Source organism: Scyliorhinus torazame, chromosome 11 (genome assembly GCF_047496885.1).
Source record: "Scyliorhinus torazame isolate Kashiwa2021f chromosome 11, sScyTor2.1, whole genome shotgun sequence".
NCBI classification, from domain to species: Eukaryota; Metazoa; Chordata; class Chondrichthyes; order Carcharhiniformes; family Scyliorhinidae; genus Scyliorhinus; species Scyliorhinus torazame.
The window spans coordinates 256291926-256307000 of NC_092717.1; the positions used below are offsets into that span (position 1 = coordinate 256291926).

Sequence of the window (15075 nt, forward strand, 5' to 3'; positions counted from 1 at the left end):
CAGACCCAGAGGAATGTGGTTGACTTTTATCTGCCCTCTGAAATGGCCGAGGAAGCCACTCAGCTCAAGGCAATTAGGGACGGGCAACAACTGCTGTCCCAGCAAATGGGGAAACATCCCTCTTCCAGACCCAACACCTGGATTAACTCATCTCTCCTCGATCTGGATCTTCGTGGATTTCTGTGACATGTGAAGATATTTCAAACCAATCTAATGATCAAAGATCTGTTGAGTTCTTACCATTGTTTACATTCTCCCACAAACCAACTTGCCCCCAGCTGCATCTCCTGCGCATCGTGGAGGCACAATATTGGGCACAGGCCTTGGTCACATGGTTTTGTTTGTGCTTGTTCCTGCTGGCACTTCCTGTCAGGTGACCCTGAAGTCGATGTGCTACAAAATCAAAAGAAGTAACAGAAAAACTGCTCAGAAAATGACAGATCAAAGAGGGTTATTTTAGTCCAGTGCTCACCCCACCTCCCTCTTCCTGTGTACTCACACCCCATCTCCGTCTCCCCACTGTGGTGAACCACTGTAATAGGGGATGTAAGGTAGGACCTACACTACAGGTTCGCCGGTAGCTCCTGCCGGCTGGCTCCGCCCAGGGAGAACGGTATAAATATGCATGACCTCCAGTGCCCTGCCATTTCGCCAGCTGCAGCAGGAGGCCACGCATCTGACTGTAATAAAGCCACAGTTGTCCCCAACTTTAGTCTTTGTGCAATTGATCGCGCATCAATTTATTAGTCAGATTTTCCACAGAATGGATATCAGAATCAAACCAGGTCGCCTGCAGCTGGATCCGCACTCGCCCGGCGCCAGGAAAGACTTTACTCACTGGCTAGCATGTTTTGAGGCCTACATCAACGCGGCGGAGCCCGCGCCAACGGAGGCTCAGAAGATAAACGTCCTGTACTCCAGACTGAGCTCCAGCGTGTTCCCGTTGATCCAAGACGCCACGAATTACACAAAAGCAATGGAACTCCGAAAGGAACACTACGCGCAGAAGGCAAACACGCTCTTCGCCAGGCATGTACTCGCCACCCGCTCGCAACTACCTGGTGAGTCCATCGAAGACTTCTGGCAGGCCCTAATTCCACTCATCCGGGACTGTGACTGTCAGGCCGTTACGGCCGCCGAACACGCAAATCTCCTCATGCGCGATGCTTTCGTGACGGGGAGTGCGTCGGACCGCATCCAAGAACGATTGCTGGAAGGGGCCACGCTCGAACTGGCGGAGATGAAAACCTTGGCGCTCTCCATGACGGTCGCATCCCGTAACATACAATTGTACCTTTCCCGCCGCGCTGCCCACCCTTCTACCCCTTCCTACCCCTCCTGGACCCTGCCGACGACCTCCTCAGCCGGGGCCCTGCCTTCCCAATACGCCTGCACCGCACGCCGATCCGCGCACCCCGGGGGTCCTGCTGCTACTTCTCCGGTCAGCAGAAGCACCCCCGCCAACACTGCCCGGCCCGCACTGCAGTTTGTAAAGCCTGCAGTAAAAAGGGCCACTTTGCGGCTGTGTGCCAGGCCCTCGCAGTCGCTGCGATCACGCCCGCTATCGCCCACTCCCACACGCCAGACACACAATGGGAGCCGCCATCTTCTTCTCCCGGGTCCATGTGCGACCAATGGGCGCCGCCATCTTGTCCCGACCCGCATTGTGCGCACCATGGGCGCTGCCATCTTGTTCCCCACAGGGTCCCCGGACATCCCGACATCGGAACCGCACACGCTCGCCACCCGAAGCATCTGATGGCTACCCGCAGCTCGCTTCGATGACGCTGGACCAATCTCGCCCGCACAACCTGGTCACCGCGTCGACGACGGTTAAAATCAACGGCCACGTGACCTCGTGGCTGCTGGACTCCAGGAGCACCGAAAGCTTTGTTCACCCAGATACGGTAAGGCGCTGCTCCCTCGCGGTCCACCCTGCCAATCAAAGGATCTCCCTAGCCTCCGGATCCCACTCCGTCCCGATCCGAGGCTTTCGTACAGTCACCCTCACGGTCCAGGGCGTAGAATTTAGTAACTTCCGCCTCTATGTCCTTCCTAATCTCTGCGCTGCACTCCTGTTGGGCCTGGACTTCCAGTGCAACCTCCAGAGCCTCACCCTCAAATTCGGCAGGCCCTTACCCCCCCCCCTTTACCGTTTGCGGCCTCGCGACCCTCAAGGTCAATCACCCGTCCCTTTCTGCCAATCTAATTGCGGATTGCAAACCCGTTGCCACTAGGAGCAGACGGTACAGCACCCAGGACAAGACCTTCATCAGGTCCGAAGTCCAGCGGCTGCTTATGGAGGGTATTATCAAGGCCAGCAACAGCCGCTGGAGAGCCCAAGTGATAGTGGTTAAAACTGGGGAGAAACACAGGATGGTCGTGGACTACAGCCAGACCATCAATCGGTACACGCAGCTCGACACGTACCCCCTCCCACGCATATCTGATATGGTCAATTAGATTGCGCAGTCCCGGGTCTTCTCAACAATTGACCTGAAATCCGCCTACCACCAGCTCACCATCCGGAAGTCGGACCGGCCATACACGGCCTTCGAGGCGGACGGTCGCCTCTACCACTTCCTTAGGGTCCCTTTCGGCATCACAAATGGGGTCTCGGTCTTCCATCGGGAGATGGACCGAATGGTCGACCAGTACGGTTTGCGGGCCACCTTTCCGTACTTAGATAATGTCACCATCTGCAGCCATGACCAGCAGGACCACGATGCCAACCTCGATAAATTCCTCCGCACTGCCACCCTTCTCAACCTGACCTACAACAAACAGAAGTGTGTGTTCAGCACGACCCGTTTAGCCATTCTCGGTTATATAGTCCAAAACTGACTTCTCGGGCCCGACCCCGACCGCATGTGCCCCTCATGGAACTTCCCCTCCCCCACTGCCCCAAGGCCCTCGAACGCTGCCTGGGGTTCTTTTCCTACTACCCTCAGTGGGTCCCAAACTATGCGGACAAGGCCCGCCCACTCATCCAGTCCACCCAATTCCCTCTCACGGCCGAGGCACAACATGCTTTCGCCTGCATCAGAGCAGACATCGCCAAGGCCGGGATGCGCGCAGTGGACGAGTCACTGCCTTTTCAAGTAGAAAGCGACGCTTCAGACGTCGCCCTTGCCGCCACTCTAAACCAGGCAGGCAGACCCGTGGCATTCTTTTCCCGCACTCTTCATACCTCTGAAATTCGACACTCATCCGTTGAAAAGGAGGCCCAAGCTATCATTGAAGCTGTGCGACATCGGAGGTATTACCTGGCCGGTAAGAGATTCACTCTCCTCACTGACCAACGGTCGGTTGCCTTCATGTTCAATAACACACAGCGGGGCAAGGTCAAAAATGATAAAGTCTTGCGGTGGAGAATCGAGCTCTCCACCTATAATTACGAGATCTTGTATCGCCCCGGTAAACTCAACGAGCCCCCAGACGCCCTCTCCCGAGGTACATGTGCCAGCGCACAAGTGGACCAACTCCGGGCCCTACACAAAAGCCTTTGTCACCCGGGGGTCACTCGATTGTATCATCTGGTCAAAGCTCGCAATCTGCCCTACTCCGTCGAGGAAATAAAGACAGTCACCAGGGTCTGCCAGGTCTGTGCGGAGTGCAAGCCGCACTTCTACCGGCCAAACCGTGCGCGCCTGGTGAAGGCTTCCCGCCCCTTTGAACGCCTCAGCGTGGATTTCAAAGGGCCCCTCCCCTCCACCGACTGTAACACGTATATTCTCAGTGTGGTCGATGAGTACTCCAGATTCACCTTCGCCATCCCATGCCCCGATATGACGTCTGCCACCGTCATCAAGGCCCTCAGCACCATCTTCGCTCTGTTCGGCTTCCCCGCCTACATCCACAGTGACAGGGGATCCTCATTCATGAGCGATGAGCTGTGTCAGTTCCTGCTCAGCAGGGGTATCGCCTCCAGCAGGACGACCAGCTACAACCCCCGGGGAAACGGGCAGGTGGAGAGGGAGAACAGGACGGCTTGGAGGGCCGTCCAGCTGGCCCTACGGTCCAGGAACCTCCCAGCCTCTCGCTGGCAGGAGGTCCTCCCTGACGCTCTACACTCCACCCGGTCACTATTGTGCACCGCCACTAATAACAGACCCCATGAACGTGTTTTTACCTTCCCCAGGAAGTCCACATCCGGGGTGTCGCTCCCGACTTGGCTCGCTGCTCCAGGACCGGTCCTTCTCCGTAGGCACGTCCAACTCCACAAGGCGGACCCCTTGGTGGACAGGGTTCACCTGCTGCATGCCAACCCTCAATATGCCTACGTTGAGTTCCCCGACGGCCGCCAAGATACTGTCTCACTCAGGGACCTGGCACCGTCGGTTCCACCCCAACACCCCCCCCCCCACCAATGCGCCCCACCCCCACCTCCCACCACGCTGCCAATATTGACCCCACCAGACCACCCCTCCCTCCCCTTTTCCGCACAAGAGGACGAGGAGGACCTCGGCACGCTCCCGGAGTTCCCCGATGACTGGCCAGCATCAGCACCGCCACCACCGCCATCGGTGCCGCCTCCACCACCGCCAGCACCGACTTCGCCGCCACCGTTACGCCGCTCCCAACGAAGCACCAAAGCACCGGACCGGCTGAACCTTTAGACGGACTCCGGACCGTCAACATGGACTTTTCCTTTCCTACCACTGTACATAATTGCATTAATTGTATATAGTTTCACGTCACCCCCGCCGGACTCATTTTTAACAGGGGGTGAATGTGGTGAACCACTGTAAGAGGAGATGTAAGGTAGGATCTGCATTACCGGTTTGCCGGTAGCTGCTGCCGGCTGGCTCCGCCCACGGAGAACTGTATAAATATGCATGACCTCCAGTGCCCTGCCATTTCGCCAGCTGCAGCAGGAGGCCACACATCTGACTGTAGTAAAGCCACAGTTGTACCCAACTTTAGTCTTTGTGCAATTGATCGTGTATCACCCACCTCCCTCTCCCCACCATATCCCCACCTCCCTCCCCCACCTCCCTCCCCCCCACCTCCCTGTCCCAATGTGCATTAACGCCCCACCCACCCCTGTGTCCCCATCTCCCTCTCCCACAGTGAGCTTTGCGCATGAGCAGTGGGAGAGAGCCCACATCCAGAGTGAGGCCACAGGCTAAGTGAGCTTTAAGCTTGGGAACTCCGAGCAGGGTGGGGACTCGGTGCAGGTCGGGGACTCGGAGCAGGGCGGGGACTCGGAGCAGGGCGGGGACTCGGAGCAGGGCGGGGACTCGGAGCAGGGCGGGGACTCGGTGCAGGGCGGGGACTCGGAGCAGGGCGGGGACTCGGAGCAGGGCGGGGACTCGGAGCAGGGCGGGGACTCGGAGCAGGGCGGGGACTCGGAGCAGGGCGGGGACTCGGAGCAGGGCGGGGACTCGGGGCAGAGCGGGGACTCGGGGCAGAGCGGGGACTCGGGGCAGAGCGGGGACTCGGGGCAGAGCGGGGACTCGGGGCAGAGCGGGGACTCGGGGCAGAGCGGGGACGCGGGGCAGAGCGGGGACGCGGGGCAGAGCGGGGACGCGGGGCAGGGCGGGGACGCGGGGCAGGGCGGGGACGCGGGGCAGGGCGGGGACTCGGGGCAGGGCGGGGACTCGGGGCAGGGCGGGGACTCGGGGCAGGGCGGGGACTCGGGGCAGGGCGGGGACTCGGGGCAGGGCGGGGACTCGGGGCAGGGCGGGGACTCGGGGCAGGGCGGGGACTCGGGGCAGGGCGGGGACTCGGGGCAGGGCGGGGACTCGGAGCAGGGCGGGGACTCGGAGCAGGGCGGGGACTCGGAGCAGGGCGGGGACTCGGAGCAGGGCGGGGACTCGGAGCAGGGCGGGGACTCGGAGCAGGGCGGGGACTCGGGGCAGGGCGGGGACTCGGAGCAGGGCGGGGACTCCGAGCAGGGCGGGGACTCGGAGCAGGGCGGGGATTCGGAGCAGGGCGGGGACTCGGGGACTCGGAGCAGGGCGGGGACTCGGAGCAGGGCGGGGACTCGGAGCAGGGCGGGGACTCGGGGACTCGGAGCAGGGCGGGGACTCGGGGACTCGGGGCAGGGCGGGGACTCGGGGCAGGGCGGGGACTCGGAGCAGGGCGGGGACTCGGAGCAGGGCGGGGACTCGGAGCAGGGCGGGGACTCGGAGCAGGGCGGGGACTCGGAGCAGGGCGGGGACTCGGGGCAGGGCGGGGACTCGGAGCAGGGCGGGGACTCGGGGCAGGGCGGGGACTCGGGGCAGGGCGGGGACTCGGAGCAGGGCGGGGACTCGGAGCAGGGCGGGGACTCGGAGCAGGGCGGGGACTCGGGGACTCGGAGCAGGGCGGGGACTCGGGGCAGGGCGGGGACTCGGGGCAGGGCGGGGACTCGGAGCAGGGCGGGGACTCGGAGCAGGGCGGGGACTCGGAGCAGGGCGGGGACTCGGAGCAGGGCGGGGACTCGGAGCAGGGCGGGGACTCGGAGCAGGGCGGGGACTCGGAGCAGGGCGGGGACTCGGAGCAGGGCGGGGACTCGGAGCAGGGCGGGGACTCGGAGCAGGGCGGGGACTCGGAGCAGGGCGGGGACTCGGAGCAGGGCGGGGACTCGGAGCAGGGCGGGGACTCGGAGCAGGGCGGGGACTCGGAGCAGGGCGGGGACTCGGAGCAGGGCGGGGACTCGGAGCAGGGCGGGGACTCGGAGCAGGGCGGGGACTCGGGGCAGGGCGGGGACTCGGGGCAGGGCGGGGACTCGGAGCAGGGTGGGGACTCGGAGCAGGGCGGGGACTCGGAGCAGGGCGGGGACTCGGAGCAGGGCGGGGACTCGGAGCAGGGCGGGGACTCGGAGCAGGGCGGGGACTCGGAGCAGGGCGGGGACTCGGAGCAGGGCGGGGACTCGGAGCAGGGCGGGGACTCGGAGCAGAGCGGGGTCTCGCCCTGCTGTAGCTGAGGCTACAAGGGAGTGAGCTGATTGGTCAGTAGTGGGCAAGTTCAGTAAGTCTTTACAACTTTTATCACTGATAGTTTGAAAATACTTTTGTTCTGGTTTATAATCTGTAAGGGCTCTAATTGTTAGGAACAAGGATAAGCAAAGAAGGGCCTTAGAAAATTGGACTTAATCGAATATCAAGCATCTTCCATAGGTTTAATTTAATGGGGTAAGTCATGTCAGGAGAGCTGAAAGCCTTGGTTTGCTGCTCTTGCTCCACGGGGGAAGCCGGGAACATTTCCAGTGTCCGGGACCAGCTTCTGTGCAGAAAGTGTCTCCAGCTGCAGCTCCTGGAAGCCCGGGATTCGGAGTTGGAGCGGCGGCTGGGGACACGGTGGAGCATCCGCGAGTCAGAGAGTGTCATGGACAGCACGTATAGTGAGGTGGTCACGCCGCAGGCTCAGACTCCACAGGCAGGAAGGGAATGGGTGACCACCAGGCAGAGCAAGAGAGCGAGGCAGGCAGTGCAGGAATCTCCTGTGGCCATTCCCCTGCAGAACAAAATAAATTGCTTGGGATAGCGTTGAGGGGAATGGCCTCTCAGGGGAAAGCAGCAACAGCCAAATTCATTGCATCACGGTTGGTTCTGCTGCAGAGGGGAGGAGTAAAAAGTGTGACAGTGCAATAGTTAAAGGTGATTCAATTGTAACGGGAATAGACAAGCGTTTCTATGGCCGCAAACGAGACTCCAGGATGGTGTGTTGCCTCCCTGGTGCTAGGGTCAGGGATGTCTCGGAGAGTGGAACAGCCGGTGGTCATGGTGCACATCGGTACCAACGACACAGGTAAAAATAGGGATGAGGTCCTCAAAGCAGAATATAGGGAGTTGGGAAGAAAGTGGAGAGGTTGGAACTCAAAGGGAGTGATCTCAGGATTACTCCCAGTGCCACGTTCTGGTCAGAGTAGAAATAGGATATATCAGACAAATAAGTGGCTGAAGAGATGGTGTTAGGCGGAGGGTTCTGGGGAGGTAGAACCTGTACAAATTGGACAGGTTACAATTGGGCAGGACTGGGGCTGATGTCCGAGGGGGAGTGTTTGCGAAAGTGTTTGGAGAGGGTTTAAACTAATATGTCTGACTGTTGGGAACCTATGTGAGGAGTCAGAGGAGGAGGAAATAAGGACAAAAACAAAAGACAGAAAGGGGAATAAGAAAAGTGATTGGCAGAGAAACCAAGAGCCAGGTTCAAACAGGGTCAGTGAAAAATATTATAACTTAAGCAAGGAGTCAGGAGGGCTAGAAGGGGTCACGAAAAGTCTGGCAAATAGGGTTAAGGAAAAACCAAAGGCTTTTTACACGTACATAAAAAGCAAGAGGGTAGCCAGGGAAAGGGTTGGCCCACTGAAGGATAGGCAAGGGAATCTATGTGTGGAGCCAGAGGAAATGGGCGAGGTACTAAATGAATACTTTGCATCAGTATTCACCAAAGAGAAGAAATTGGTAGATGTTGAGTCTGGAGAACAGTGTGTAGATAGCCTGGGTCACATTGAGATCCAAAAAGACGAGGTGTTGGGTGTCTTAAAAAATATTAAGGTAGATAAGTCCCCAGGGCCTGATGGGATCTACCCCAGAATACTGAAGGAGGCTGGAGAGGAAATTGCTGAGGCCTTGACAGAAATCTTTGGATCCTCACTGTCTTCAAGTGATGTCCCGGAGGACTGGAGAATAGCCAATGTTGTTCCTTTGTTTAAGAAGGGTGGCAGGGATAATCCCGGGAACTACAGGTCGGTGAGCCTTACTTCAGTGGTAGGGAAATTACTGGAGAGAATTCTTCGAGACGGGATCTACTCCCTGTCGAGTGAATGGGCTAGGGTCTGGCAGATGGAATACAATGTTGACAAATGTGAGGTTATCCATTTTGGTAGGAATAGTAGAAAAAGGGATTATTATTTAAATGATAAAATATTAAAACATGCTGCTGTGCAGAGAGACCTGGGTGTGCTAGTGCATGAGTCGCAAAAAGTTGATTTACAGGTGCAACAGGTGATTAAGAAGGCAAATGGAGTTTTGTCCTTCATTGCTAGAGGGATGGAGTTTAAGACTAGGGAGGTTATGCTGCAATTGTATAAGGTGTTAGTGAGGCCACATCTGGAGTATTGTGTTCAGTTTTGGTCTCCTTACCTGAGAAAGGACGCACTGGCACTGGAGGGTGTGCAGAGGAGATTCACTAGGTTAATCCCAGTGTTGAGGGGGTTGGGTTACGAGGAGAGGTTGAGTAGACTGGGACTGTACTCGTTGGAATTTAGAAGGATGCGGGGGGGGGATCTTACAGAAACGTATAAAATTATGAAGCGAGTAGATAGGATAGATTCGGGCAGGTTGTTTCCACTGGCGGGTGAAAGCAGAACTAGGGGTCATAGCCTCAAAATAAGGGGAAGTAGATTTAAGACTGAGCTTCGGAGGAACTTCTTCACCCAAAGGGTTGTCAATCTATGGAATTCCTTGCCCAGTGAAGTAGTTGAGGCTCCTTCATTTAATGTTTTTAAGATAAAAATAGATAGTTTTTTGAAGAATAAAGGGATTAACAGTTATGGTGTTCGGGCCGGAAAGTGGAGCTGAGTCCACAAAAGATCAGCCATGATCTCATTGAATGGTGGAGCAGCTCGAGGGGCCAGATGGCATACTCCTGCTCCTAGTTCTTATGTTCGTATTATGTTCCCATTTGGAAGCAAGGGGTCGTATTAGCGAGAGGCAGCGCGGTTTTGTGAAGGGGAGGTCATGTCTCACTAACTTAATAGAGTTTTTTGAGGCGGTCACAAAGTTGATTATTGCAGGTAGGGCAGTGAATGTTGTCTACATGAACTTCAGTAAGGCCTTTGACAAGGTCCCTCATGGCAGACTGGTACAAAAGGTGAAGTCACACGGGATCAGGGGTGAGCTGGCAAGGTGGATACAGAACTGGCTAGGTCATAGAAGGCAGAGAGTAGCAATGGAAGGGTGCTTTTCTAATTGGAGGGCTGTGACTAGTAGTGTTCCGTAGGAAAATGTAACTGGTCTGATTAGTAAGTTTGCAGACAACACAAAGGTTGGTGGAATTGTGGATAGCGATGAGGACTGTCAGAGGATACAGCAGGATTTAGATTGTTTGCAGACTTGGGCAGAGAGATGGCAGATGGAGTTTAATCCGGACAAATGTCAGGTAATGCATTTTGGAAGGTCTAATACAGGTAGGGAATATACAGTGAATGGTAGAACCCTCATGAGTATTGACAGTCAGAGAGATCTAGGTGTACAGGTCCATGGGTCACTGAAAGGGGCAACACAGGCGGAGGAGGTATTCAAGAAGGCATACGGCATGCTTGTCTTCGTTGGCCGGGGCATTGAGTATAAAAACTGGTCAGTCATGGATAACTGGGGATCTTTCTGGGGAAGGTGGGACCTCTACAGACAGGATGGTCTACATCTGAACATGAGGGGCACAAATATCCTGGGGGGGAGATTTGTTAGTGCTCTTTGGGGGGGTTTAAACTAATGCAGCAGGGGCATGGGAACCTGGATTGTAGTTTTAGGGTAAGGGAGAATGAGAGTATAGAGGTCAGGAGCACAGATTTGACGTCGCAGGAGGGGGCCAGTGTTCAGGTAGGTGGTTTGAAGTGTGTCTACTTCAATGCCAGGAGTATACGAAATAAGGTAGGGGAACTGGCAGCATGGGTTGGTACCTGGGACTTCGATGTTGTGGCCATTTCGGAGACATGGATAGAGCAGGGACAGGAATGGATGTTGCCGGTTCCGGGGTTTAGGTGTTTTAGTAAGCTCAGAGAAGGAGGCAAAAGAGGGGGAGGTGTGGCGCTGCTAGTCAAGAGCAGTATTACGGTGGCGGAGAGGATGCTAGATGGGGACTCATCTTCCGAGGTAGTATGGGCTGAGGTTAGAAACATGAAAGGAGAGGTCACACTGTTGGGAGTCTTCTATAGGCCTCCAAATAGTTCTAGGGATGTAGTGGAAAGGATGGCGAGGATGATCCTGGATAAGAGCGAAAGTAACAGGGTAGTTATTATGGGAGACTTTAACTTTCCAAATATTGACTGGAAAAGATATAGTTCGAGTACATTAGATGGGTCGTTTTTTGTACAGTGTGTGCAGGAGGGTTTCCTGACACAATATGTTGACAGGCCAACAAGAGGCGAGGCCACGTTGGATTTGGTTTTGGGTAATGAACCAGGCCAGGTGTTGGATTTGGAGGTAGGAGAGCACTTTGGGGACAGTGACCACAATTCGGTGACGTTTACGTTAATGATGGAAAGGGATAAGTATACACCGCAGGGCAAGAGTTATAGCTGGGGGAAGGGCAATTATGATGTCATTAGACGTGACTTGGGGGGGATAAGGTGGAGAAGTAGGCTGCAAGTGTTGGGCACACTGGATAAGTGGAGCTTGTTCAAGGATCAGCTACTGCGTGTTCTTGATAAGTATGTACCGGTCAGGCAGGGAGGAAGGCGTCGAGCGAGGGAACCGTAGTTTACCAAAGAAGTGGAATCTCTTGTTAAGAGGAAGAAGGAGGCCTATGTGAAGATGAGGTGTGAAGTTTCAGTTGGGGCGATGGATAGTTACAAGGTAGCGAGGAAGGATCTAAAGAGAGAGCAAAGACGAGCAAGGAGGGGACATGAGATGTATTTGGCAAGTAGGATCAAGGAAAACCCAAAAGCTTTCTATAGGTATGTCAGGAATAAGCGAATGACTAGGGAAAGAGTAGGACCAGTCAAGGACAGGGATGGGAAGTTGTGTGTGGAGTCTGAAGATATAGGCGAGATACTAAATGAATATTTTTCGTCAGTACTCACTCAGGAAACAGATAATGTTGTGGAGGAGAATGCTGAGCCCCAGGCTAATAGAATAGATGGCATTGAGGTATGTAGGGAAGAGGTGTTGGCAATTCTGGACAGGCTGAAAATAGATAAGTCCCCGGGACCTGATGGGATTTATCCTAGGATTCTCTGGGAGGCCAGGGAAGAGATTGCTGGACCTTTGGCTTTGATTTTTATGTCATCATTGGCTACAGGAATAGTGCCAGAGGACTGGAGGACAGCAAATGTGGTCCCTTTGTTCAAAAAGGGGCGCAGAGACAACCCCGGCAACTATAGACTGGTGAACCTCACGTCTGTAGTGGGTAAAGTCTTGGAGGGGATTATAAGAGACAAGAATTATAATCATCTAGATAGGAATAATTGATCAGGGATAGTCAGCATGGCTTTGTGAAGGGTAGGTCATGCCTCACAAACCTTATTGAGTTCTTTGAGAAGGTGACTGAACAGGTAGACGAGGGTAGAGCAGTTGATGTGGTGTATATGGATTTCAGCAAAGCGTTTGATAAAGTTCCCCACGGTAGGCTATTGCAGAAAATACGGAGGCTGGCGATTGAGGGTGATTTAGAGATGTGGATCAGAAATTGGCTAGCTGAAAGAAGACAGAGGGTGGTGGTTGATGGGAAATGTTCAGAATGGAGTTCAGTTACAAGTGGAGTACCACAAGGATCTGTTCTGGGGCCATTGCTGTTTGTCATTTTTATCAATGACCTAGAGGAAGCCGCAGAATGGTGGGTGAGTAAATTTGCAGACGATACTAAAGTCGGTGGTGTTGTCGATAGAGTGGAAGGATGCAGCAGGTTACAGAGGGATATAGATAAGCTGCAGAGCTGGGCTGAGAGGTGGCAAATGGAGTTTAATGTAGAGAAGTGTGAGGTGATTCACTTTGGAAGGAATAACAGGAATGCGGAATATTTGGCTAATGGAAAAGTTCTTGAAAGTGTGGATGAGCAGAGGGATCTAGGTGTCCATGTACATAGATCCCTGAAAGTTGCCACCCAGGTTGATAGGGTTGTGAAGAAGGCCTATGGTGTGTTGGCCTTTATTGGTAGAGGTATTGAGTTCCGGAGTCAGGAGGTCATGTTGCAGCTGTACAGAACAAAGAACAAAGAACAAAGAACAAAGAACAAAGAAATGTACAGCACAGGAACAGGCCCTTCGGCCCTCCAAGCTCGTGCCGACCATGCTGCCCGACTAAACTACAATCTTCTACACTTCCTGGGTCCGTATCCCTCTATTCCCATCCTATTCATGTATTTGTCAAGATGCCCCTTAAATGTCACTATCGTCCCTACTTCCACCACCTCCTCCGGTAGCGAGTTCCAGGCACCCACTACCCTCTGCGTAAAAAACTTGCCTCGTACATCTACTCTAAACCTTGCCCCTCTCACCTTAAACCTATGCCCCCTAGTAATTGACCCCTCTACCCTGGGGAAAAGCCTCTGACTATCCACTCTGTCTATGCCCCTCATAATTTTGTATACCTCTATCAGGTCTCCCCTCAATGTCCTTCGTTCCAGTGAGAACAAACCGAGTTTATTCAACCGCTCCTCATAGCTAATGCCCTCCATACCAGGCAACATTCTGGTAAATCTCTTCTGCACCCTCTCTAAAGCCTCCACATCCTTCTGGTAGTGTGGCGACCAGAATTGAACACTATACTCCAGGTACGGCCGCACAGAACTCTGGTACGGCCGCATTTGGAGTATTGCGTACAGTTCTGGTCACCGCATTATAGGAAGGTCGTGGAGGCTTTCGAGCGGGTGCAGAGGAGATTTACCAGGATGTTGCCTGGTATGGAGGGAAAATCTTATGAGGAAAGGCTGATGGACTTGAGGTTGTTTTCGTTGGAGAGAAGAAGGTTAAGAGGAGACTTAATAGAGGCATACAAAATGATCAGGGGGTTGGATAGGGTGGACAGTGAGAGCCTTCTCCCGCGGATGGAAATGGCTGGCACGAGGGGACATAGCTTTAAACTGAGGGGTAATAGATATAGGACAGAGGTCAGAGGTAGGTTCTTTACGCAAAGAGTAGTGAGGCTGTGGAATGCCCTACCTGCTACAGTAGTGAACTCTCCAACATTGAGGGCATTTAAAAGTTTATTGGATAAACATATGGATGATAATGGCATAGTGTAGGTTAGATGGCTTTTGTTTCGGTGCAACATTGTGGGCTGAAGGGCCTGTACTGCGCTGTATCGTTCTATGTTCTATGTTCTATGTTGCAGCTGTATAGAACCTTAGTTAGGCCACAGTTGTATAGTGTATAGTGTTCAATTCTGAATGAAAATGAAATGAATGAAAATCACTTATTGTCACAAGTAGGCTTCAAATGAAGTTACTGTGAAAAGCCCCTAGTCACCACATTCCGGCCACTGTTCGGGGAGGCTGGTACAGGAATCGAACCGTGCTGCTAGCCTGCCTTGGTCTGCTTTAAACGCCAGCAATTTAGCCCAGTGTGCTAAACCAGCCCAAGTAGACCAGCCCTGGTCGCCACACTATCAGAAGGATATGGAGGCTTTAGAGAGGGTGCAGAAGAGATTTACCAGAATGCTGCCTGGTATGGAGGGCATTAGCTATGAGGAGCGGTTGAATAAACTTGGTTTGTTCTCACTGGAACGAAGGAGGTTGAGGGGAGACCTGATAGACGTCTACAAAATTATGAGGGGCATAGACCGAGTGGATAGACAGAGGCTTTTCCCCAGGGTAGAGGGGTCAATTACTAGGAGGCATAGGTTTAAGGTGCGAGGGGCAAGGTTTAGAGTAGATGTACGAGGCACGTTTTTTTACACAGAGGGTAGTGGGTGCCTGGAACTCACTACCGGAGGAGGTGGTGGAAGCAGGGACGATAGGGACATTTAAGGGGCATCTTGACAAATACATGAATAGGATGGGAATAGAGGGATACGGACCCCGAAGTGTGGAAGATTATAGTTTAGTCGGGCAGCATGGTCGGCAGGGGCTTGGAGGGCCGAAGGGCCTGTTCCTGTGCTGTACTTTTCTTTGTTCTTTGGGTGCGGGACTATCTTAGAAAAGCTTAAAGACTTTGTGCCTTAATGCGTGGAGCATTCGCAATAAACCAGATTAATTAATCACACAAATAGATGGAACCGTGTATGATATAGTCGGGATTACGGAGACATGGCTGCAGGTGTGACAGGGATGGGAACTGAAAGTCCAGGGGTATTCAGTATTTAGGAAGGTCAGGCAAAAGGAAAGGTGGTAGGATTGCATTGCTGGTTAAAGAGGAGATTAACACAATAATGAGGGAGGAAATAAGCAACGACATTGTGCACTCTGTCTCGGTCGAGCTGAGAAACA

At 54.2% G+C, this 15075-nt stretch overlaps 1 protein-coding gene across 1 annotated transcript in view; it reads right to left on the reverse strand.

The window, feature by feature from the left end:
- The window catches only part of sspo (SCO-spondin), a 1206999-nt gene that overhangs the window by 190723 nt on the left and 1001201 nt on the right, over positions 1 to 15075 (reverse strand). Inside the window, 1 exon segment of the mRNA XM_072468611.1 lies at positions 241 to 393. Coding sequence (XP_072324712.1) covers positions 241 to 393 — 153 coding nt within the window.